The sequence below is a fragment of the Oncorhynchus nerka genome, linkage group LG16 (genome assembly GCF_034236695.1).
Source record: "Oncorhynchus nerka isolate Pitt River linkage group LG16, Oner_Uvic_2.0, whole genome shotgun sequence".
In the NCBI taxonomy this organism is placed as follows: Eukaryota; Metazoa; Chordata; class Actinopteri; order Salmoniformes; family Salmonidae; genus Oncorhynchus; species Oncorhynchus nerka.
The window spans coordinates 21,614,918-21,637,285 of NC_088411.1; the positions used below are offsets into that span (position 1 = coordinate 21,614,918).

Below are 22,368 nucleotides of genomic sequence, written 5' to 3' on the forward strand. Positions count from 1 at the left end.
ACACAGCGTCAGACTCCGATAAGAACTGAGGTTCTGATGGCAGGCAAACAGTACCCATCCATCCAGGAGTTTGCCTCAGCCATCACCAACCAGCTGCTGCTGGGCTCCCTGCTGGAACACCTGTGCTTTGTCTATGAGAGGGACCCGACCCGCTCACATATGCTGTTCAAAGGTAAAGAGGATTGACTAAACTCCATCTCTCTGTTAGTAAAACATGAACATTCTCTGGTTGTTGTGTAGAGAGGTTAGAATAGGATTATTTTCAACTAAGTAACTCGGTAAACTCTGTTTTTGTCTGTGTTTTTGCCACCATTTTGCATCGCTGACTTCAGGAAATACATTTTTTTTTGTGTAAAAAGTTTAAAAAATAACTTGTGAACAATAACAACACAGTGAATGACTTCCTTGTCTTTGCTGTCCTCTCCAGCCATTGGTCAGCATTTAGCAGCGAAGAACGTCCTCTCCCTATTAGCCATCAGTGAGGAGTTCAGCACAATCAGACTTCAATACAACAGAGGCTTCACTGAACTACTGCATGCTGTCAACACCTCCATTTTTCCACAGGTAACACTTGATATGTCCATTTAGTGATAATGTAATGCGGGACATGCCTGGTCAGATTTCTTGTTTATCATTGATGTTCACTCACTGACCATTTTTTTTTGCTGCTATTTCAGGGTCAAATGTTATTGAATACAGACACCCAGAGCCTTACGTTAAGGTAAGCTTAGTAACTTTGTTGAGGGAACAGGAGGCTGCTAAGGGGAGGACAGCTCATAATAATAGCTGGAGCAGATTGAATGGCATCAAACACATGGAAACCATGTGTTGGATGTACAGTACCAGTCAAAAGTTTAGACACAACTACTCATTCAAGGGTTTTTCTTTATTTGTACTATTTTCTACAATGTAGTATAATAGTGAAGACATCAAAACTATGAAATAACACATATGGAATCATGTAGTCACCAAAAAAGTGTTAAACAAATCCAAATATATTTTAGATTCTTCAAAGTAGCCACCCTTTGCCTTAATGACAGCTTTGCACACTCTTGGCATTCTCTCAACTAGCTTCACCTGGAATGATTTTCCAACAGTCTAGAAGGAGTTCCCACATATGCTCAGCAATTGTTGGCTGCTTTTCCTTCACTCTGCTGTCCAACTCATCCCAAACCATCTCAGTTGGGTTGAGGTTGGGTGATTGTGGAGGCCAGGTCATCTGATGCAGCACTCCATCACTCTCCTTCTTGGTCAAATAGCCTTTACACAGCCCACAGCCTGGAGGTGTGTTGGGTCATTGTCCTGTTGGGAAAATAAATGATAGTCCCACTAAGCGCAAACCAGATGGGATGGCTTATCGCTGCAGAATGCTGTGGTAGCCATGCTGGTTAAGTGTGCCTTGAATTCAAAATAAATCACAGTGTCACCAGCAAAGCACCCCCACACCATCACACTTCCTCCTCCATGCTTCATGGTGGGAACCACACATGCAGAGCATCCGTTCACCTACTCTGCGTCTCACAAAGACAGTGGTTGGAGTAAAAAATGTGGACTTTTCACTGGTCTCACTGGTCTAATGTCCAGTGCTCGTGTTTCTTGGCCCAATCAAATCTCTTCTTCTTTTTGTACCTTTAGTATTGGTTTCTTTGCAGCATTTCAACAATGAAGGCAGTCTCCTTTGAACAGTTGATGTTGAGACGTCTCTTAATTGAACTCTGTGAAGCATTTATTTGGGCTGAAATCACTGAGGTGCAGTTAACTCTAATGAACTTATTCTCTGCAGCAGAGGTAACTCTGGGTTTTCATTTCCTGTGGCGGTCCTCATGAGAGCCAGTTTCCTCATGGCGCTTGATGGTTTTTGCAACTGCCTCATGAAGCTGGTTGAGAGAATGCCAAGAGTGTGCAAAGATGTCATCAAGGCAAAGGGTGGCTACTTTGAAGAATCTCAAATATATAATATATTTGGATTTGTTTAACACTTTTTTGGTTACTACATGATTCCATATTTGTTATTTCATAGTTTGATTGTCTTTACTATTATTCTACAATGTAGAAAAAAGTAAAAATAAAGAAAAACCCTTGAATTAGTAGGTGTGTCCAAACTTTTGACTGGTACTGTATTTGATACCGTTCCACTCAAGCCATTACCACGAGCCCGTCCTCCCCAATGAAGTTGCCACCAACCTCCTGCGGATGAGGGAAAATGTACCTACACGATTGTGTTGTCTCACCTAGCTATCTTCAGACGAATGCACTAATTGTAAGTCGCTCTGGATAAGAGGGTCAGCTAAATGGCTGAAATAAAAATAAACGTACTGCTGTGTACTTCGTGTTGTGAGAGGAATTTGAGGACCTGTTTCTTTACTCATTTTCTTCATCTCACCGTAGACCAAAAGAGGGTCTGTTCCAGGCACAGACGTCTCGCTACCTCAGTGAGTTTGAAGAGCTCTCTATATTTGGAAAATGATCCTATGGCAAAGTCTTCAAGGTACGGAACTGTCTTGTCAAAATAAAAATCACACATTAATAAAACCAACAGTGGAATACATTCCCCCTTTTTAATGTTTTATCATAGGTTAAAAACAAGCTGGATGGACAGAAGTATGCTGTGAAGAAAATTCTCATCAACAATGTTTCAAGGGAAGACTGCATGAAGGTATTTCAAATGTATTGAGTTTTAATGTTCCAAAAATGCAGTATTCTTCAGTGAAGTATTAATGGACACAAATGAATTTATCAGTCATTTAGTATTTTCCTGTATTTGTTTCAGTTTCTCAGAGAGGTGAAAGTGTTATCCAGTCTTCAGCACATCAATGTAGTAGGCTACCACACTGCCTGGATGGAGCATATCACACATGCTTTTACTAGTGAGTTCCGTTACGTCTTTCCTCTGACATGTTCTAGTATATAAATTCAAGTGATTTAGTTTATTCATAGCCAACCTCTCTTGTTATTTTACATTTGGTACAATTTCTTTATTTCAGAGCCTGCATCAATACCCTCTGCCCTGGAAATGCATGTGCTGCCAGAACGGGACAATTATTATCTCATATAACTGAATTACAAGGCCAATTATTATTCAGTATCATATTAGAAACCTAAACTTGTTTTCCCCCAATCTCACAGCAGTGAGGACAGTACAGTTAGTAGCAGCGGCTCCTCAAAAGTCTTCACGAGCCCAGATCAGTCAAAGGAGCCAGTGGCCATAGCTAAAGCACCAGAGCCTCCCAGTGAAAGAGGAGAAGAGCACGCAGGCGGTGGGTCCTAAAACCATGCGCCACGCCCGTTTCCCAGATGTGTTGCTGGGACATTGTGGTCAGACGAGGGACGGCTGCACTGTGGTCAGCTGGGATAGCTCGGCCTTGTCGGAGGATGACTTAGGAAAAACAAATGATAGTCCGACTAAGCGCAAACCAGATGGGATGGCGTATCATTGCAGAATGCTGTGGTAGTCATGCTGGCTAAATGTACCTTGAATTCTAAATAAATCACAGACAGTGTCACCAGCAAAGCACCACCACACCTGGAATACAAAGCACCCACAGGCCACCACCATGCTTCACGGTGGGAACTACACATGCGGAGATCATCCATTCACCTATCATGCGTCTCACAAAGACATGGCGGTTGGAACCAAAAATCGCAAATTTGGAATCATCAGACCAAAGGACAGATTTCCACTGGTCTAATGTCCATTTCTCATGTTTCTTGGCCCAAGCAAGTGTCTTCTTATTAGTGTCCTTTAGTAGTGGTTTCTTTGCAGCAATTCTACCATGAAGGCCTTATTCACACAGTCCCCTCTGAACAGTTGATGTTGAGATGTCTGTTACTTGAAATCTGTGAAGCATTTATTTGGGCTGCAATTTCTGAGGCTGGTAACTCTAATGAACTTATCCTCTGCAGCAGAGGTAACTCTAGGTCATCCTTTCCTGTGGCGGTCCTCATGAGAGCCAGTGCTTTTAGCGACTGCATTTGAAGAAACTTTCAAAGTACTTGACATTTCCCAGATTGACTGACCTTCATGTCTTAAAGTAATGATGGATTGTTGTTTCTCTTTGCTTATTTGAGCTGTTCTTGCCATAATATGGACTTGGTCTTTTACCAAATAGGGCTATCTTCTGTATACCACCCTTACCTTGTCACAACACAAGTGATTGGCTCAAATGCATTAAGATGGAAATAAATTCCACAAATTCACTTTTAACAAGGCACACCTGTTAATTGAAATTCATTCCAGGTGACCGTATGAAGCTGGTTGAGAGAATTCCAAGAGTGTGCAAAGATGTCATCAAGGCAAAGGTTGGCCACTTTGAAGAATCTCAAATATAGAATATATTTTGATTTGTTTAACACTTTTTTGGTTACCACATTAATCTATATGTGCTATTTCATAGTTTTGATGTCTTCACTATTATTCTACAATGTGGAAAATAGTAAAAATAATGAAAAACCCTGTAATGAATAGATGTGTCCAAACTTTTCACTGGTACTGTAGGTAACTTGCACAATAGGATGCGCCTCTTTGTGGCTTTGGTTTTTCATGCAACATTTATCACTGTTTTGATTAGGTTTACATTATGCAGAATTTGTTAATGAGTATGTTTTGTCTTTTGTTTTTCAGATCCTTATGGGGCTGTGGACACGAAACAAACCCTCAGCATTCTACATAAAATACTTCAAGGTGTAGAATACATTCAATCTAGAGGAATCATGCATAGAGACCTGAAGGTATGTTCTTTGCAAGTGTATATTATTTAATTTCATAAGAAAAAGAAGTGCACCATCAAATAATAACAAAGGAGGGTTTGCGGCTCTCTGATGAGGTTGATCACTTGTGAACCTCTCCATATCTCTGGAGATTCATGGAATATGTTGAGGTAATGTGTGTTAAAATGTTAAAGTAACATGCTGTAGCCCCTTCATCTCCTTGGACAGGAGGAGTTAGACTCCTTGAGGCATGGTGAAGTCCTCCATATTGGGAAAGCGGGGGAACCGAGGTGGGATGTCATCACCCTCCTTAACAAACATGACATCACATGCGTTTTCCCAATGGTTAAACACAAAGTCATGCACGCTGTCTGGCAGAACCTGCTTCAGGCATTCTCTACCATGACTCTTCCAATAACGTTGGTAGATGTGGATCTTACATATGTCCATGAGGCTCCTAGGCTGCTGGCACAGGTTCAGTAGCTGGTCCCGCTGGTCAAAGTACTCTGGGAGCATTAAAGAGCTGGGCAGGTGGCCATCTCTGTTGCTGATGGTCAGGGGGTAGGTCATGGTGAGGAGCTTCCACAGCAGAGAGGTGTGCCTCAGGTTGAGCTTCTGATCCAGGTACAGGAAGAGGCAGTTTTCCCCTGCGGTGGTCAGCTGGTTGATGTCCGCTCCATACTTCAGGAGGAGCGCCACCACGGGCTCGTGGCCCCCGCTACAGGCCTCGTGCAGGGCCGTGCGCCCGGCATGGTTCACTGTGTTCGGGTCAGCCCCCTGATCCAGCAGCTCAATGATACAGCCCAGGTCCACTCCCAGGGCTTTCACTGGCTTGTTGGCCGCCGCCAAGGCAGCCAGGTGGAGGGGGCTGTTACCCGACTTACTCATCACCTTCAAAGCAAACTATATTTAAAATGTGCACTTCTAAACATCAGTATGCTTTCACCAGAAACATTCCTCAAAGCTTGACAGCAGGAGTTGAAAATGGGTTACGTAAAACACAAATAACAAAGAAACTAAAAACCTTGTTGACGTCGGCCCCAAGCTTGATCAGGCTGGCTGTCATCTCTGTATTGAGGATCCCGGCAGCCATATGCAGTGGCATCATCCCAAAGTGGTCGATGGTGTTGATTTTGGCACCGTGGCTCGCCAGGATGCTGATAGCGGGCAGGGCTCCGTAGCGAACGGCCAGGTGAAGCGCGGTGTGGCGGCCGTCACTGTCCACCTAGAATTTTGTATTTGTATTTACTATGGATCCCCACTAGCTCTTCCTGGGGTCCGGCAAAATTAAGGCAGCTATACAATTTTAAAAAACATTACAAAACATTCATTACAGAATTCACAACACTAAGTGTGTGCCCTCAGCCCCATACTCCTCTACCACATATCTACAACCCAAAATCCATGTGTACGTGTGTGTATAGTGCCTATGTTATCGTGTGTGTGTGTGTGTGTGTGTGTGTGTGTGTGTGTATGCATGTGTCTGTGCCTATGTTTGTGTTGCTTCCCATTCTCCACTCTTCCATAAGGTGTATTTTTTTATCTGTTTAGCCATCAGTTCCATGTAGTCATGGCTCTATGTAGTAATGTGCGCCTCCCATAGTCTGTTCTGGATTTGGGACTGTGAAGAGACCTCTGGTGGAATGTCTTGTGGGGTATGCATGGGTGTCTGAGCTGTGAGCTAATTGTTTAAACAGACAGCTTGTGCATTCAGCATGTCAATACCTCTCACAAATACCAGTAGTGATGAAGTCAATCTCTCCTCCACTTTGAGTTAGGAGAGATTGACATGCATATTATTAATGTTTTCTCTCTGTGTACATCCAAGGGCCAGCTGTGCTGCCCCGTTCTGAGCCAATTGTCATTTTCCTAAATCCCTCTTTGTGGCACCTGACCACACAACTGAACAGTAGTCAAGGTGTGACAAAACTAGAGCCTATAGGACCTGTCTTGTTAATAGTGCTGTTAAGAAGGTAGAACAGCGCTTTATTATGGACAGACTTCTTCCCATTTTAGCTACTGTTCTATCAATGTTTTGATCATGACAGTTTATAATCCAGGGTTAATCCAAGCAGTTTAGTCACCTCAACTTGCTCAATTTCCACATTATTTATTACAAGATGTAGTTGAGGTTTAGGGTTTAGTGAATGATTTGTCCCAAATACAATGCTTTTAGTTTTTGAAATATTTAGGACTAACTTATTCCTTGCCACCCACTCTGAAACTAACTGCAACTCTTTGTTAAGTGTTGCAGTCATTTCAGTTGCTGTAGTAGCTGACGTGTATAGTGTTGAGTCATCAAAGCCAGTGGCATGTCATTTAGTAAAGATTGAAAAAATTAAGGGGCCTAGACAGCTGTCCTGGGGAATTCCTGAATTCTACCTGGATTATGTTGGAGGCTTCCATTAAAGAACACACTCTGTGTTCTGTTAAGACAGGTAACTCTCTATCCACAGTATAGCAGGGGGTGTAAAGCCATAAAACATACGTTTTTCCAGCAGCAGACTGAACGATATTGTCAAAAGCCGCACTGAAGTCTAACAATACAGCCCCCACAATATTTTTAGTATCAATTTCTCTCAGCCAATCATAAGTAATTTGTGTAAGTGCTGAGCTTGTTGAATGCCCTTCCCTATAAGTGTGCTGAAAGTCTGTTGTCAATTTGTTTACTGTAAAATAGCATTGTATCTGGTCAAACAATTTTTTTCCCAAAAGTTTACTAAGGGTTGGTAATAGGCTGATCGGTCAGCTATTTGAGTCAGTAAAGGGAGTTTTACTATTTTTATGTAGAGGAATGACCTTTGCTTCCCTCCAGGCCCGAGGGCACACACTTTCTAGTAGGCATAAATTAAAGATATGGCAAATAGGCTATTATCTTCAGTAATTTTCCATCCAAGTTGTTAGACCCCGGTGGCTTGTCATTGTTGATAGTTTACAATAATTATTTTCACCTCTTCCATGCTCACTTTACAGAATTCAAAATAACAATTATTGTCTTTCATAATTTGGTCAGATATACTTTATAGCGTTTTGTTGCTGGCCTGTCATGCCTAAGTTTGCTTAAATTTATTTTTTATAAAGTAAACTCGATTCAACAAGATGGAATAATGTGTCCTTGAACAAAGGGGGGTCAAAATCAAAAGTAACAGTCAGTATCTGGTGTGGCCACCAGCTGCATTAAGTACTGCAGTGCATCTCCTCTTCATAGACTGCACCAGATTTGCCAGTTCTTGCTATGAGATGTTACCAAACTCTTCCACCAAGGCACCTGCAAGTTCCCGGACATTTCTGGGGGGAATGACCCTATCCCTCACCCTCCGATCCAACAGGTTCCAGATGTGCTTAATGGGATTGAGATCCGGGCTCTTCGCTGGCCATGGCAGAACACTGACATTCCTGTCTTGCAGGAAATCACGCATAGAACGAGCAGTATGGCTGGTGGCATTGTCATGCTGGAGGGTCATGTCAGGATGAGCCTGCAGGAAGGGTACCACATGAGGGAGGAGGATGTCTTCCCTGTAATACACAGCATAGAGATTGCCTGCAATGACAACAAGCTCAGTCCGATGATGCTGTGACACACCGCCCCAGACCATGACGGACCCTCCACCTCCAAATCGTTCCCGCTCCAGAGTATAGGCCTCGGTGTAACGCTCATTCCTTCGATGATAAACGCGAATCCGACCATCACCCCTGGTGAGACAAAACCGTGACTCGTCAGTGAAGAGCACTTTTTGCCTGTCCTGTCTGGTCCAGCGACGGTGGGTTTGCGCCCATGGGCGACGTTGTTGCCGATGATGTCTTGTGAGGACCTGCCTTACAACAGGCCTGCAAGCCCTCAGTCCAGCCTCTCTTAGCCAATTGCGGACAGTCTGAGCACTGATGGAGGGATTGTGCGTTCCTGGTATAACTCTGGCAGTTGTTGTTGCCATCACACCTGCGGGACGGGTACAGGAGGTTCAGATGTACCGATCCTGTGCAGGTGCTTGTTGCACGTGGTCTGCCACTGCGAGGACAATCAGCTGTCCGTCCTGTCTCCCTGTAGCACAGTCTTAGGCGTCTCACAGTACGGACATTGCAATTTATTTTCCTGGCCACATCTGCAGTCCTCATGCCTCCTTGCAGCATGCCTAAGGCACATTCACGCAGATGAGCAGGTACCCTGGGCATCTTTCTTTTGCTGTTTTTCAGTTAGTAGAAAGGCCTCTTTTTTGTCCTAAGTTTTCATAACTGTGACCTTAATTACTACCGTCTGTAAGCTGTTAGTGTCTTAACGACCGTTCTACAGGTGCTTGGTCATTAATTGTTTATGGTTCATTGATCAAGCATGGGAAACAGTGTTTAAACCCTTTACAATTTACATTTACATTTAAGTCATTTAGCAGACGCTCTTATCCAGAGCGACTTACAAATTGGTGCTTTCACCTTATGACATCCAGTGGAACAGCCACTTTACAATAGTGCATCTAGGTCTTTTAAGGGGGGGGGGGGGAGGGGGAGAAGGATTACTTTATCCTAGGTGTGAAGTTATTTTGATTTTTACGAATTATCTTTGAAAGACAGTGTCCTGAAAAAGGGACGTTTCTTTTTTTGCTGAGTTTATTTGGCAATATCAGTCGTTTTTGTAATGAATGAGCCATCTGATTCAATGAATGATGAAGCTGAGTTTGCCATTTTTTCCAAAATTTCATTTAAGTTGCTCCAAAGCTTGGATCAAAATGTGGCTTAGGTGGTGGGTGTGGCAAGGGTGTGGCCATGGCCAATGATGAGGTCGCCAGCCAGAATTTTAGGAGGCCCTCCGGTTGACCGCAGTGACACAATTTTTCTGTTTTAAAGCTATTTTCCTGCAATTCTACACATTTGGCCATGGCTTATGGGCATTTCCATCTAAAAGGACCCATGAGCATCAACATGTGAAGTTCATAGGAGCATTGGATGTCAAATGGGTGTCAAATGATAGCTGAGTCTATATAGTTTTGGGAAATGGAAAAACACTCTTCAACCATTTTCCATCTTAAAAATTAGGCATAATTAAAAGCTTTGAATTCTGGATAAACAGATGGAAAATGGGTCTTAGAAAACATCTACCAGAAAAAGCCTTGAAAGTTATCAAAAATACATCAAAATACAAAAATGTTGTCCTAAAGAAGACCCCTGCCAACTAATATCAACACTTTTATATTTAGTTTTGGAGAAATTGTTTACCTTCTGTAAGTTTAAGAAATATTGCCTTGCAATTCCGTTACCAAAAACCCACATATCTTTAGGATATTTTCTAATTTCTCTCCCTCATGAGGGAGGATAATGTAAACAAAAGTAACAAGGAATGGTAGACCTACCAATTAGTTATAGTGATTTTACTGAAACCAATTTTGTTTATGAATTATTAAGTGACATACCCAAAAAATCTGTAACGGATTAACTGCAACTGAATTGGCTACAATGGGAAATCATAACAGTCACAAACCACAGTTGGGTCACATGCTACAGTCCTCCCTTTCAGTGGCATACTGTTATGTTCAGCGCACTACTCTTTTCTTTGTCTTTCTGTTTGTATAACTAAGAATGTTAAAACAGTCTGTCTGGACAACCCCTCTCTTCTCTCTCTCTCTGCTTATCTCTCACTGTCCAGTTAATGTCACCTGTCCCAGCTCTTACTGACACCTACTCATGAGCCCCCTCTCTTTCTGTAATTATGTTACCGTAAGTGTAAATCCACTTCACTTAGTGTAGTTAAATAACCAAAATAAATGTTTTCAAACTGTCATAGCTGACACCTTATTCTTTCAGCAGACATCTTTGAATCTTAATTCAGAGCAGATATTTAAGAATTTTTGGAAAATGTTGTTGCATGAAAACTTGAAGGCGATTTTAAAGTAATTCTGCACAGTTATTCCACCAATTTAGTTTTTGTGAACTAAGTGCATAGAGTTGTATGGTTTGTTAAACTTTGAAATCAATGGTTTTGGTTTGGCATACATTTTAAAGTGAAAACAGAGTCAAAGCGTAATTCTGTTACAGTGGAATGGTCCTTATGCTATCTGAGTGATTCAAACATTATAACAAAATCAATGGGGCCCTATGCCATGACAAAAGTACTCCTTAATGTATATTTCTTTTAAATTTGAGATTCTTCCTGACTGTCTAGCTATTATTTGGGTGATTGTTAGTTCTCAAAGATTATCTTATTAAAAATATGTAGGTCCATTACCTTTTCTACATACTTCATCTGGTTTTAGTCATTTTAAGTTTACACTGAAAAACGTTTTTCAGTTTTTCCATCCCCAAAAACATTTTTTCTTTTTTCTTTACTTCCCAAAACTTTTCTATGCAGAAAACCCCTGTTCATGACTTCTGGTTTAATTCCAATCGGCTGCGTTTAGGCAGCCCAATTCTGATCTACTTTTTTACTAACTAACTGGTCTTTTGACAAATCTGAATAAGATCTGATGTGAAAAGATCTAATGTGATTGGTCAAAAGACCCGTTAGTGGAAACAAATGTCAGAATTGGGCTGCTTGTGTAAACGCAGCCCTTTAGGCACAGACCTTGGCTCAGCTTGAACCCTTGGGTGGAAATGCAAAACGGACAATAAGATCAGCATCTCTACAGGCAACTTTATCATGCTTTGTGTTTACCCTTGATAATTGGGTTAGTATATGCATACATTTTTCAACATAGGGATGGAACAATTTTAGATGAAATGTTCAATTAACCAATCAATCAACTACCTCTGCGTTGATGTTGACTCCGTGGTTGCAGAGCACCCTGAGGCAGGCCTCGGCCCGGTGCTGCATGGACATCATGGCCATCTCAAACTTGGTGCGTGGCTTGGGCCAGGAGGCCAGGATAGTGGGCCAGTGGGTGATCACCAGGTGCAGGGCGTTGCGCCCTCGCTGGTCTCTGAAGGTCGCAAGGAGGACATGGGAGAAATGGTCTTGTCAGAATGGTTTTGTTTTGCTGGTGGTGATTCTTTTTTTCACATAAAGGAGATTATGGAGACTTGTGGTGCCACTGGCATTACTCATAGAGCTTTTTTCATGTTTTAGGACATTTTGAATGGTCATGCTGAAGTTTAGGGGTGTAACTCAATAATCTAATGTTGCTTAGTTATACAGAGCAGTATTATCATTTGAAAGCTCTAATATGGTCATCCCTTTTCAGTGTATGACTTAAACCAGTGGAACCTGTTCATATAGGGATACCTGATCTCCGGGTCTGCCCCGGCAGAGAGAAGGCTCTCAAGGCTCTTCACTCTCCTGTAAGATGCAGCCAGGTGGAGGGGGAGAATTGCTAAGCCCTGTAGGCAATGAGCGAGAGAGAACTTGTTTAAAGACTTAGAAAAACATGTTAGGAATGCTAAATGTTTGTTACCGAACGGGCTGGGGGACACCTGGAGGTCAGAGCCCCCAGATAGCATATTAACACGTCATACGCATGGCAAAATGTGTAGAATTGCAGGAAATTAGCTTTAAAACTACACAATTTTCTCTCCGCCTCATGGCAAAATGTGTAAAATTACAGGAAATTTGCTGAAAAACAGCACAATTTTCTCTCATTGTCATGGCAAAATGTGAAAAATAGCACAAGATAAGCTATAAGATAAGATAAGCTATAAAACAGCACATTTTTACAATTGCCGAAAATGTGCTTTTAAAACAGCAAAAGTATCTCTCAGCTTCATGCCAAAATTTGTAGAATAGCATAAAACGTAAAATTTTTCTCTCTGCATCATAGTAAAATGTGTTGGATTGCATGAAGTTTGCTGTTCCCTAACTTGTTATGTATTGTATTGTATGTATGTTGTATGCAAAATAGATTTTGCGATGGATATTTGAACGAGAGGGATAGCTGGGCCCAAAATCTGTATTCTCCAGCAGGTGGCTGTTTTTTTTTTACTTGTTTTTTTTCTCTCTCACAAAGCGAGGAGTTTTTGTATGGAGGTCAATGAGTGTCGAATTTGGTTAACAAAAAATTGCCAGGATGGCTTATTTGATCGAATATAAATTTCGTAATGCGTAACTTGTTACGAGTGTAGAGATATATATAAGTAGGCCACTTGACATCCTGGCAACATTTAGAAAACACTTTATGTCGGTGTTGTGCCTGTTGTTCACACGCGTATCTGCCCTCTCATTGGCTAGAATGGCCCCACTTGAGTATTTAGACAGTATAATGGCTAATCTGTGAGTAAACTAAATAACATGGCTATTACGCATGCTCAATAGTTTTGGAGGTCTGGGAGTTTTTGGTTAATAACTCCAGATTGCATGAAACATTTTGTACCATACCGTTAGAGAATACCATGTCTGAAATTTTTATTGTGGGTTTTACCTTTGAAAGGATTTCATGAAGAAGTCCCGTTGTTCTTAAATCGATGTAAAAGTTGGACCCCCGTTTTTGGGTAAAATCGTTAATACGCGCCAGGTCTTCTATCAAGATCGCATCATATAATTCAGCATCTGAAAAGTTGACGTTCGTATCCATACCCCATAGCTAGAAGATCAAGGTCCTACTAAAGTGTACGTTCGCTTTGCTCTACATTATTGAAAACTTACACGTTTTAAGGCTCTTTGTAAATGTCAGTTATCGTGAAATGCTGGTTATCAGCCTCAACATTAGCCTTTGAGCAAACAGTAAATTACATCGCTGTACTCTGTCAGTGCTCTGATGTTTTTTCTCAAGAAAGCAGTAATAAGCACGTTTGGAAACGTCATCATTCTGCATCGCTGGTGACAGCTGTCGATATGATGTTGGTGCCTCACCTATGGCTGATTCCACTGACGAAAATAACCTGTATGTAATATTACGCTTAGGCATATCCTACCTGAGCTATTTCATGATAATAATAATAAGGACTTTATTTGTAAAAAAACCACAACAACGCATAGACGCTCCATAAATTCTTACTCCAACTGATAGTTATTCCCTGTAAACGATTTACAACTTTTTGAGGGGCCTATATATTTAGGCTAGCGAAAATGGCATGTTTTTCAACACTTAACGTTACCTGTCTTTGAAGTGTAGAAAAAACAGTACAGTATTTCCAAATCTGAACAGGCTCATTGACAGGATGAGATCTTAAAAGCTTGATAATACTAGACACATCTCCTTTGACTATTGCTTCGTGAATTTTAAACTGCAAATGATCAAATTCACCGGGGACTCCATCGCTGAATCTGATTTTCTTATTAAGCTGTAGTTTATAATGCATGCAATAGGGACTAAGGCATGGTTTGTTACTAATATTACCCATTTTAAATAAAACATTTAAGTTAAAAAATATACTAAAGCAATAACGTGGCCTAGAGGTAATGACAAAATAGAATTACGCATTGTATAAAATAATCCCTGTTTTAGAATCTCCTGTAGCATTATGACCTCACAGACAACATAAAAATGGGATATTATGTGAATATTTTACATTTTGTATGATTTTGATTTACAGCCCAGGAATATTTTCCTGCGTGGACATAACTGCCATGTGAGGATTGGAGACTTTGGACTGGCTTGCAGGGATAAAATGATGGATGACAAGGAAAAACCACCCTCCACCTCACAGAACTGAATTAATCTATTTTTCTAATCTGTCTCTATCACCACAAGCTCAATGGTTGTTACAATATATATGTAAACAGTTAACATCTCTGAGATGTATACAATGTATCAAAGTAGATCCATTGTACGCTTTTGTCCATGTGTAGTTCTTGAAATCACCAGAAGATGGTGCTATGGGTTTTTGTAACTAAATCCCTTTTAGGGCATAGCACTGATCTTGACCCACACATTTCCCCTGGCTAGCTCTGGTCCTGTGCGTGTTCTTGATATGCTTGTAAACTTTCTGCAGGTTCCTCTCACACCGCTGGAGTGGGGACATTTGTTTACGCAGCACCTGAACAACTGGAGGGTTCCCACTATGATTCAAATGTGAGTCATCTCCATAATGTCAGAAATATATACACTACTGTTCAAAAGTTTGGGGTCACTTAGAAATGTCCTTGTTTTTGAAAGGAAAGCTAATTTTTTGTCCATTAAAATAACATCAATTGATCAGAAATACAGTGTATACATTGTTAATGTTGTAAATGACTATTGTAGCAGGAAACTGATGATTTTTAATGGAATATCTACATAGGCGTACAGAGGCCCATTATCAGCAACCATCACTCCTGTGTTCCAATGGCACGTTGTGTTAGCTAATCCAAGTTTATCATTTTAAAAGGCTAATTGATGATTAGAAAAACCTTTTGCAATTATGTTAGCACAGCTGAAAACTGTTGTTCTGATTAAAGACGCACTAAACTGGCCTTTAGACTAGTTGAGTATCTGGAGCATCAGCATTTGCTGGTTCGATTACAGGCTCAGAATAGCCAGAAACAAAGACCTTTCTATTGAAACTCGTCAGTCTACTCTTGTTCTGAGAAATGAAGGCTATTCCATGCGAGAAATTGCCAAGAAACTGAAGATCTCATACAACACTCATACAACACTGTAACAAACTTGCTCTAACCAGAATAGAAAGAGGAGTGGGAGGCCCCGGTGCACAACTGAGCAAGAGGACAAGTACAGTGGGGCAAAAAAGTATTTAGTCAGCCACCGATTGTGCAAGTTCTCCCACTTAAAAAGATGAGAGAGGCCTATAATTTTCATCATAGGTACACTTCAACTATGACAGACAAAATTAGGAAAGAAAATCCAGAAAATCACATTGTAGGATTTTTTATGAATTTATTTGCAAATTATGGTGGAAAATAAGTATTTGGTCAATAACAAAAGTTTATCTCAATACTTTGTTATATACCCTTTGTTGGCAATGACAGAGGTCAAACGTTTTCTGTAAGTCTTCACAACGTTTTCACACACTGTTGCTGGTATTTTGGCCCATTCCTCCATGCAGATCTCATCTAGAGCAGTGATGTTTTGGGGCTGTTGCTGGGCAACACGGACTTTCAACTCCCTTCAAAGATTTTCTATGGGGCTGAGATCTGGAGACTGGCTAGGCCACTCCAGGACCTAGAAATGCTTCTTACGAAGCCACTCCTTCGTTGGCCGGGCGGTATGTTTGGGATCATTGTCATAATGAAAGACCCAGCCACGTTTCATCTTCAATGTCCTTGCTGATGGAAGGGGTTTTTCACTAAAAATCTCACGATACATGGCCCCATTCATTCTTTCCTTTACACGGATCAGTCGTCCTGGTCCCTTTGCAGAAAAACAGCCCCAAAGCATGATGTTTCCACCCCCATGCTTCACAGTAGGTATGGTGTTCTTTGGATGCAACTCAGCATTCTTTGTCCTCCAAACACGACGAGTTGAGTTTTTACCAAAAAGTTATATTTTGGTTTCATCTGACCATATGACATTCTCCCAATCTTCTTCTGGATCATCCACATGCTCTCTAGCAAACTTCAGACGGGCCTGGACATGTACTGGCTTAAGCAGGGGGACACATCTGGCACTGCAGGATTTGAGTCCCTGGTGGCGTAGTGTGTTACTGATGGTAGGCTTTGTTACTTTGGTCCCAGCTCTCTGCAGGTCATTCACTAGGTCCCCCCGTGTGGTTCTTGGATTTTTGCTCATCGTTCTTGTGATCATTTTGACCCCACGGGGTGAGATCTTGCGTGGAGCCCCAGATCGAGGGAGATTATCAGTGGCCTTGTATGTCTTCCATTTCCTAATAATTGCTCCCACAGTTGATTTCTTCAAACCAAGCTGCTTACCTATTGCTGATTCAGTCTTAACCAGCCTGGTGCAGGTCTACAATTTTGTTTCTGGTGTCCTTTGACAGCTCTTTGGTCTTGGCCATAGTGGAGTTTGGAGTGTGACTGTTTGAAGTTGTGGACAGGTGTCTTTTATACTGATAACAAGTTCAAACAGGTGCCATTAATACAGGTAACGAGTGGAGGACAAAGGTGCCTCTTAAAGAAGAAGTTACAGGTCTGTGAGAGTCAGAAATCTTGCTTGTTTGTAGGTGACCAAATACTTATTTTCCACCATATTTGCAAATAAATTCATTAAAAATCCTACAACGTGATTTTCTGGATTTCTTTCTCTCATTTTGTCTGTCATAGTTGAAGTGTACCTATGATGACAATTACAGGCCTCTCTCATCTTTTTAAGTGGGAGAACTTGCACAATTGGTGGCTGATTAAATACTTTTTTGCCCCACTGTACATTAGAGTGTCTAGTTTGAGAAACAGATGCCTCACAAGTCCTCAACTGGTAGCTTCATTAAATAGTACCCACAAAACACCAGTCTCAACGTCAACCGTTAAGAGGCGACTCCGGGATGCTGGCCACCAGCTGCATTAAGTACTGCAGTGCATCTCCTCCTCATGGACTGCACCAGATTTGCCAGTTATTGCTGTGAGATGTACCCCACTCTTCCACCAAAGCACCTGTAAGTTCCCTGACATTTCTGGTGGGAATGGCCCTAGCCCTCACCCTCCGATCCAACAGGACCCAGATGTGCTCAATGGGATTGAGATCCGGGCTCTTCACTGGCCATGGCAGAACACTGACATTCCTTGAGGGAAATCTGTATTGCAGGAAATCACACACAGAACGAGCAAGCGATGCGAGCAGTATGGCTGGTGGCATTGTCATGCTGGAGGGTCATGTCAGGATGAGCCTGCAGGAAGGGTACCACAGGAGGATGTCCTCCCTGTAATGCACAGCGTTGAGATTGCCTGCAATGACAACAAGCTCAGTCCGATGATGCTGTGACACACCACCCCAGACCATGACGGACCGTCCACCTCGAAATCAATCACGCTCCAGAGTACAGGCCTCGGGGGAACGCTCATTCCTTCGACGATAAACACAAATCCGACCATCACCCCTGGTGAGACAAAACCGCGACTCGTCAGTGAAGAGCACTTTTTGCCAGTCCTGTCTGGTCCAGCGACGGTGGGTTTGACGTTGTTGCCAGTGATGGTTTGTGAGGACCTGCCTTACAACAGGCCAACAGCCCTCAGTCCAGCCTCTCTCAGCCTAGTGCGGACAGTCTGAGCACTGATGGAGGGATTGTGCGTTCCTGGTGTAACTCGGGCAGTTGTTGTTACCATCCTGTACCTGTTCCGCAGGTGTGATGTTCGGATGTACCGATCCAGTGCAGGTGTTGTTACACATGGTCTGCCACTGCGAGGAAGATTAGTTGTCCGTCCTGTCTCCCTGTAGCTCTGTCTTAGGCGTCTCACAGTACGGACATTGCAATTTATTGCCCTGGCCACATCTGCAGTCCTCATGCCTCCTTGCAGCATGCCTAAGGCACATTCACACAGATGAGCAGGGACCCTGGGCATCTTTCTTTTGGTGTTTTTCAGAGTCAGTAGATATGCCTCTTTAGTGTCCTTTGTTTTCATAACTGTGACCTTAATTGCCTACCGTCTGTAAGCTGTTAGTGTCTTAACGACCGTTCCACAGGTGCATGTTCATTAATTGTTTATGCTTCATTGAACAAGCTTGGAAAACAGTGTTTAAAGCCTTTACAATGTTGTTTCTACTGTAAAAGGGACGTTTCTTTTTTTGCTGAGTTTATATATATATATATATATATATATTTCTTATTATTATGATATTTATATATTTTTTGTTATGTTATTTTTTGTATTTAACTAGGCAAGTCAGTTAAGAACAAATTATTATTTACAATGATGGCCTACCCTGGCCAAACCCGGACAACGCTGGTCCATTTGTGCGCCGCACTATGGGACTCCCAATCATGGCCAGATGGAATACAGCCTGGATTCCAACCAGGGTCTGTAGTGATGCCTTTAGCACTGAGATGCAGTGCCTTAGACCGCTGCGCTATCCGGGAGCCCTAAAGATAACAGCACACAGGGCAAGAAGGTAGAGACAACAATGCATCACGCGAAGTAGCCACAACTGTCAGTGTCCATGATTGAGTCTTTGAATGAAGAGATAAAACGGTCCAGTTTGAGTGGTTTTTTGCAGCTCGTTCCAGTCGCTAGCTGCAGAGACCTTTTAACAGAATGTCACTGGCAGAACAGGTGTTGTATGAGGAGGATGAGGGCTGCATTAGATATCTCAGATAGAGGGGAGTATAAATAAGCATCAACCAGTGGGTCTTGCGACGGGTATACAGAGATGACCCGTTTACAGAGGAGTATAGAGTGCAGTGATGTGTCCTGCAAGGAGCATTGGTGGCAAATCTGATGGCCGAATGATAAAGATGATCTAGCCACTCGAGAGACACACAAAAATGACTGGGCACAATCAGTGTGACTTTTCTACATAAAACAAACTTTTATTGAATTGTAATGATCATAATATAACATTTTTATTTATAAAGTAATTGATACACAGTAAATCTAAATATTTGTATCACTATGCCTTTTCTTCTCCAATGCAGTCAGACATGTACAGTATAGGAGTGGTGGCCCAGGAGCTGTTCCAGCCCTTTGGGACAGAGATGGAGCGTGTTCAGACGCTAGGGGACCTCCTTGAGGGGAAGGTCCCAGACTCCTTATCCCAGCGCTGGCCTGTCCTGGCCAAGTACATCACACTGCTGACCAGCAGAGACCCCACTCTAAGACCCAGCGCCACACAGCTGCTGCAGAGCGAGCTGTTCAGCAGCAAAGACATGGTATGGATGACTAGGCTGGCTGGGAATGAGACTGATTGTTTAAAGTTTTATTAGTCATATGTACAGGATACACATAGTATACGCCGTTGAATGAAATGGTTACTTGCAGGTTCCTTCTTGACAATGCAAGAACAATAAGAAATAATAAAAGATAAGAATACAAACATCAAGTAAACGGCTCAGTAGAATAGAATAAACATTTTAGCATAAGTTATGAACAACAATATAAAAGCAACATGTGACAATTTAAAATATTTTTCTGAGTTACAGTTCATATAAGGAAATCAGTCAATTGAAATAGTTTTATTTGGCCTGGGCCTGCCTGAGAGGGCATAGGCCCATCCACTTGGGAGCCAGTCCCAGCCAATCAGAATACGTTTTTCCCACAAAACAGCTTTACTACAGAGAGAAATACTCATCCGCAAAACATGAGATGGCATTGGGTTGTGTGACAAAACTGCACATTTTAGAGTGGCCTTTCATTGTCCCAAGCAGAAGGTGCACCTGTGTAATGATCATGCTGTTTAATCAGCTTCTTGATATGCCACACCTGACAGGTGAAGGGATTATCTTGACAAAGGATAAAATGCTCACTAAAAGGGATGTAAACAAATTAAGTTAGTGCAAAAAACCTGTGAGAAATAAGCTTTTTGTGTATATGGAACATTTCTGCAATCCTTTATTTCGGCTCATGAAACATGGGACCAGCACTTTACATGTTCCGTTTATATCTTGGTTCAGTGTATAATATGGGAAAGCACAATTTATTGTCCAATATTTACACGTGTCAGAAAGTGGGGATTGGGGGGCAAGTGTTTAAATTGTGCAGTATTAGCAATAGAAAATAAAAGTATTGTAGCAGCAATTGTGATGTGTGTGGGAGTGAGTGAGTGCATGTGTGCTAAGGTGCAAGTGGTTTGTCCAGTTCAAGTGTTTATCAGTTTGATGGCTTGCAGATAGAAACTAGCCTACCATTACACTTTACACTGAGCTGCTGTAATGGTTATATAAGACACAACGGAGCTGGCACAGGAAATGGGTCGGAAAACGCACCTCAATGCAGAAATGTTATCTTTATCCAAACTTATACATCGAGAAGATTGAAATACTTCTAGTTTACTGTCCCTTTTGTCCTCATGCTAGCATTGCGTTAAACAAGCTGCAGAGACCTTTTAGCTGATTGCCATTCCAGAATGACTGCAGTGGCTACTGAGGACGAAAGGGACAGTTTTCTGGGAAAACTAGCAGTGTTTCAATCTTCTCAATGTATCAGTTTGGATTAAGGTAAAATTTGGAGTACAGTGGCATTTTCCGACCAATATCTCGAGCCGGCTCCACTGTGTCTTAATCTAACAATGATGGAGTTCAGATCCTGGTGTAACTCAGTGTAAAAAAGCATAATGGTAATTTGGAATCTTGTGGCTAAGATATAAACTTTCTCTGAGACAGTTGGTAGCAGTCCCCATGCCCCAATACTGTCTGCCCGACCATTAGGGATTGAACAGCTCATGACTGGGGTGTATGTGTTTGATGTACTTGTTGAATTTCTGCTTGCCATAATATTTTACACTGCTATTGTAAAAGCTCAAACACATATGATCCAAATGCTAGTAGCATCGTTTGGCTATAATGGTTTGACCTGTGTCACTTTCAGCCACATGTTTAATCTGGTGCCAACTACTGACAGTAAATATCAGAAGAGTCTTACACATTGGAGATGTTTGATCTGTGATACCAATGTCCCTCTTCTCCTTACAGGTTATCCATGGCTTGCAGACAAGGGTTAAAGAGCAGGAATATGAGATAGTTCAACTCAGGAGACAGATCAGTCAGCTTCAGACTTAGAGCATGTAGCAAGCATCCCATTCCACGGACAGGACCTGACGTCAACTATCTCTGCCCATCTTCAAACCTGTTATATTCGACCCCTTTACCTTACCAAATGTGAATAATTTGGTGCAAATGGTTGAATGTGTGTGGTCTCTCTGCCTGGATGTAACAATGTGACTAGAAATTAAAATTGTAGAATAAATCATTTAATTTACACTTATCTGAGAGTCTGCAAACATAGTATCTAGTCAAGATTAATTTACATATTTTGTGGTTGTGATTAACATACTCATATGATGAAGGTAATCAAGCCAATAAGACTGGGTTGTTTGTTTGACCACCCTTTAATTTGAGGTAATTAAGACACTCACTCCTGTTAATTATTGTTATGCATGCCTCAGACAGTCATGAATCATCTGGGAGTAGTTGTATAAGCTTTGCTTTCGAAGTAAACAGGCATAGCACACACACCTACGGATTGAAAACGAACCAAATATAATGTATGTATACAAACTCCCCATCCACTGTGTTTAAAAATATATAGTATAAAGACAAGTCGAGCACGGTATTCACGACACAAAGGTCAGACGTGTACGTGCTTTCTACGACTCATATGAACACGTTCCACACGGAGCCTAAGCGAATCAAGAGTTGCCTTTCTTCGGTAGTACCCGGATTTGCCCGTGGGGAAAATAGCTACGTCATTGTTCACCGACGGACTACCCCGCTTGAAATAAGAAATGGACCTACACGAATAATACATTTGTGAAAAAATACAGGTAAGGGTATTTCTGTTGTATTAAATACTGAACATTTTAGTTATATATTCGATGAATTCTAAACAATTTAACCTATTGGGTTTTGCTGTAGTTGGCTTACACCGGGCGGTTCACTGAGTGTCATGTCGGAGGCAAGCGTTCAACCACCAGTGAATTTTAAATCTCGAGCCCCTCCTTTTAGAACGTAGTTAGCCTAGCAGCTACATTGCTAGCCATATTTTCCGTTTAGATAAACCTGTGAAGGCTAAGATGTTTCGGGGTTCTTATCTCCAGGTTAATCACGGAACCGTATATAAACACCACATTTATTGTTTTACAACTGAAAAGGCCAGCTAGCTAGCATTGTAACTAGCCACTAGCACAATGCTCATCGCCGTAGCATGTTTCGGCAGTATTAACTACGTTTCACCGTTACCATGGCGTTTGTGGTTACCATGCACTCACA

The 22,368-nt window shown here is 41.8% G+C and overlaps 3 protein-coding genes across 3 annotated transcripts in view; 2 read left to right on the forward strand and 1 right to left on the reverse strand.

The window, feature by feature from the left end:
* LOC115144488 (eukaryotic translation initiation factor 2-alpha kinase 1-like) lies at positions 1-21,364 on the forward strand (the record flags this gene model as incomplete). The annotated part of the gene is given in 13 exon segments (XM_065002315.1): positions 1-172; positions 428-564; positions 678-721; positions 2,389-2,488; positions 2,576-2,656; positions 2,771-2,867; positions 4,238-4,293; positions 4,496-4,502; positions 4,622-4,728; positions 14,155-14,270; positions 14,555-14,633; positions 19,081-19,314; positions 21,073-21,364. Coding segments are annotated over 13 exon segments (1,317 nt in total), but the record flags the coding sequence as incomplete, so codon positions are not given.
* On the reverse strand, positions 4,784-5,742 carry LOC115144234 (ankyrin repeat domain-containing protein 61). Its single transcript, XM_029685107.2, has one exon. It carries the CDS (start codon positions 5,593-5,595, stop codon positions 4,942-4,944), a length of 654 nt encoding a protein of 217 aa, XP_029540967.1. The 5' UTR covers positions 5,596-5,742; the 3' UTR covers positions 4,784-4,941.
* Positions 21,365-21,721: 357 nt separating the features above from the next.
* The window catches only part of LOC115144235 (ubiquitin carboxyl-terminal hydrolase 42), a 30,343-nt gene continuing 29,696 nt past the window's right edge, over positions 21,722-22,368 (forward strand). The window contains 1 exon segment of the mRNA XM_029685108.2: positions 21,722-21,923. The gene's annotated coding sequence lies outside the window, so the exon portion shown is untranslated.

What these genes read in the sequence shown, in the direction of transcription:
- LOC115144234 (XM_029685107.2), bottom strand. Translation starts at nt 5,595, where the DNA reads ATGAGTAAGTCGGGTAACAGCCCCCTCCACCTGGCTGCCTTGGCGGCG.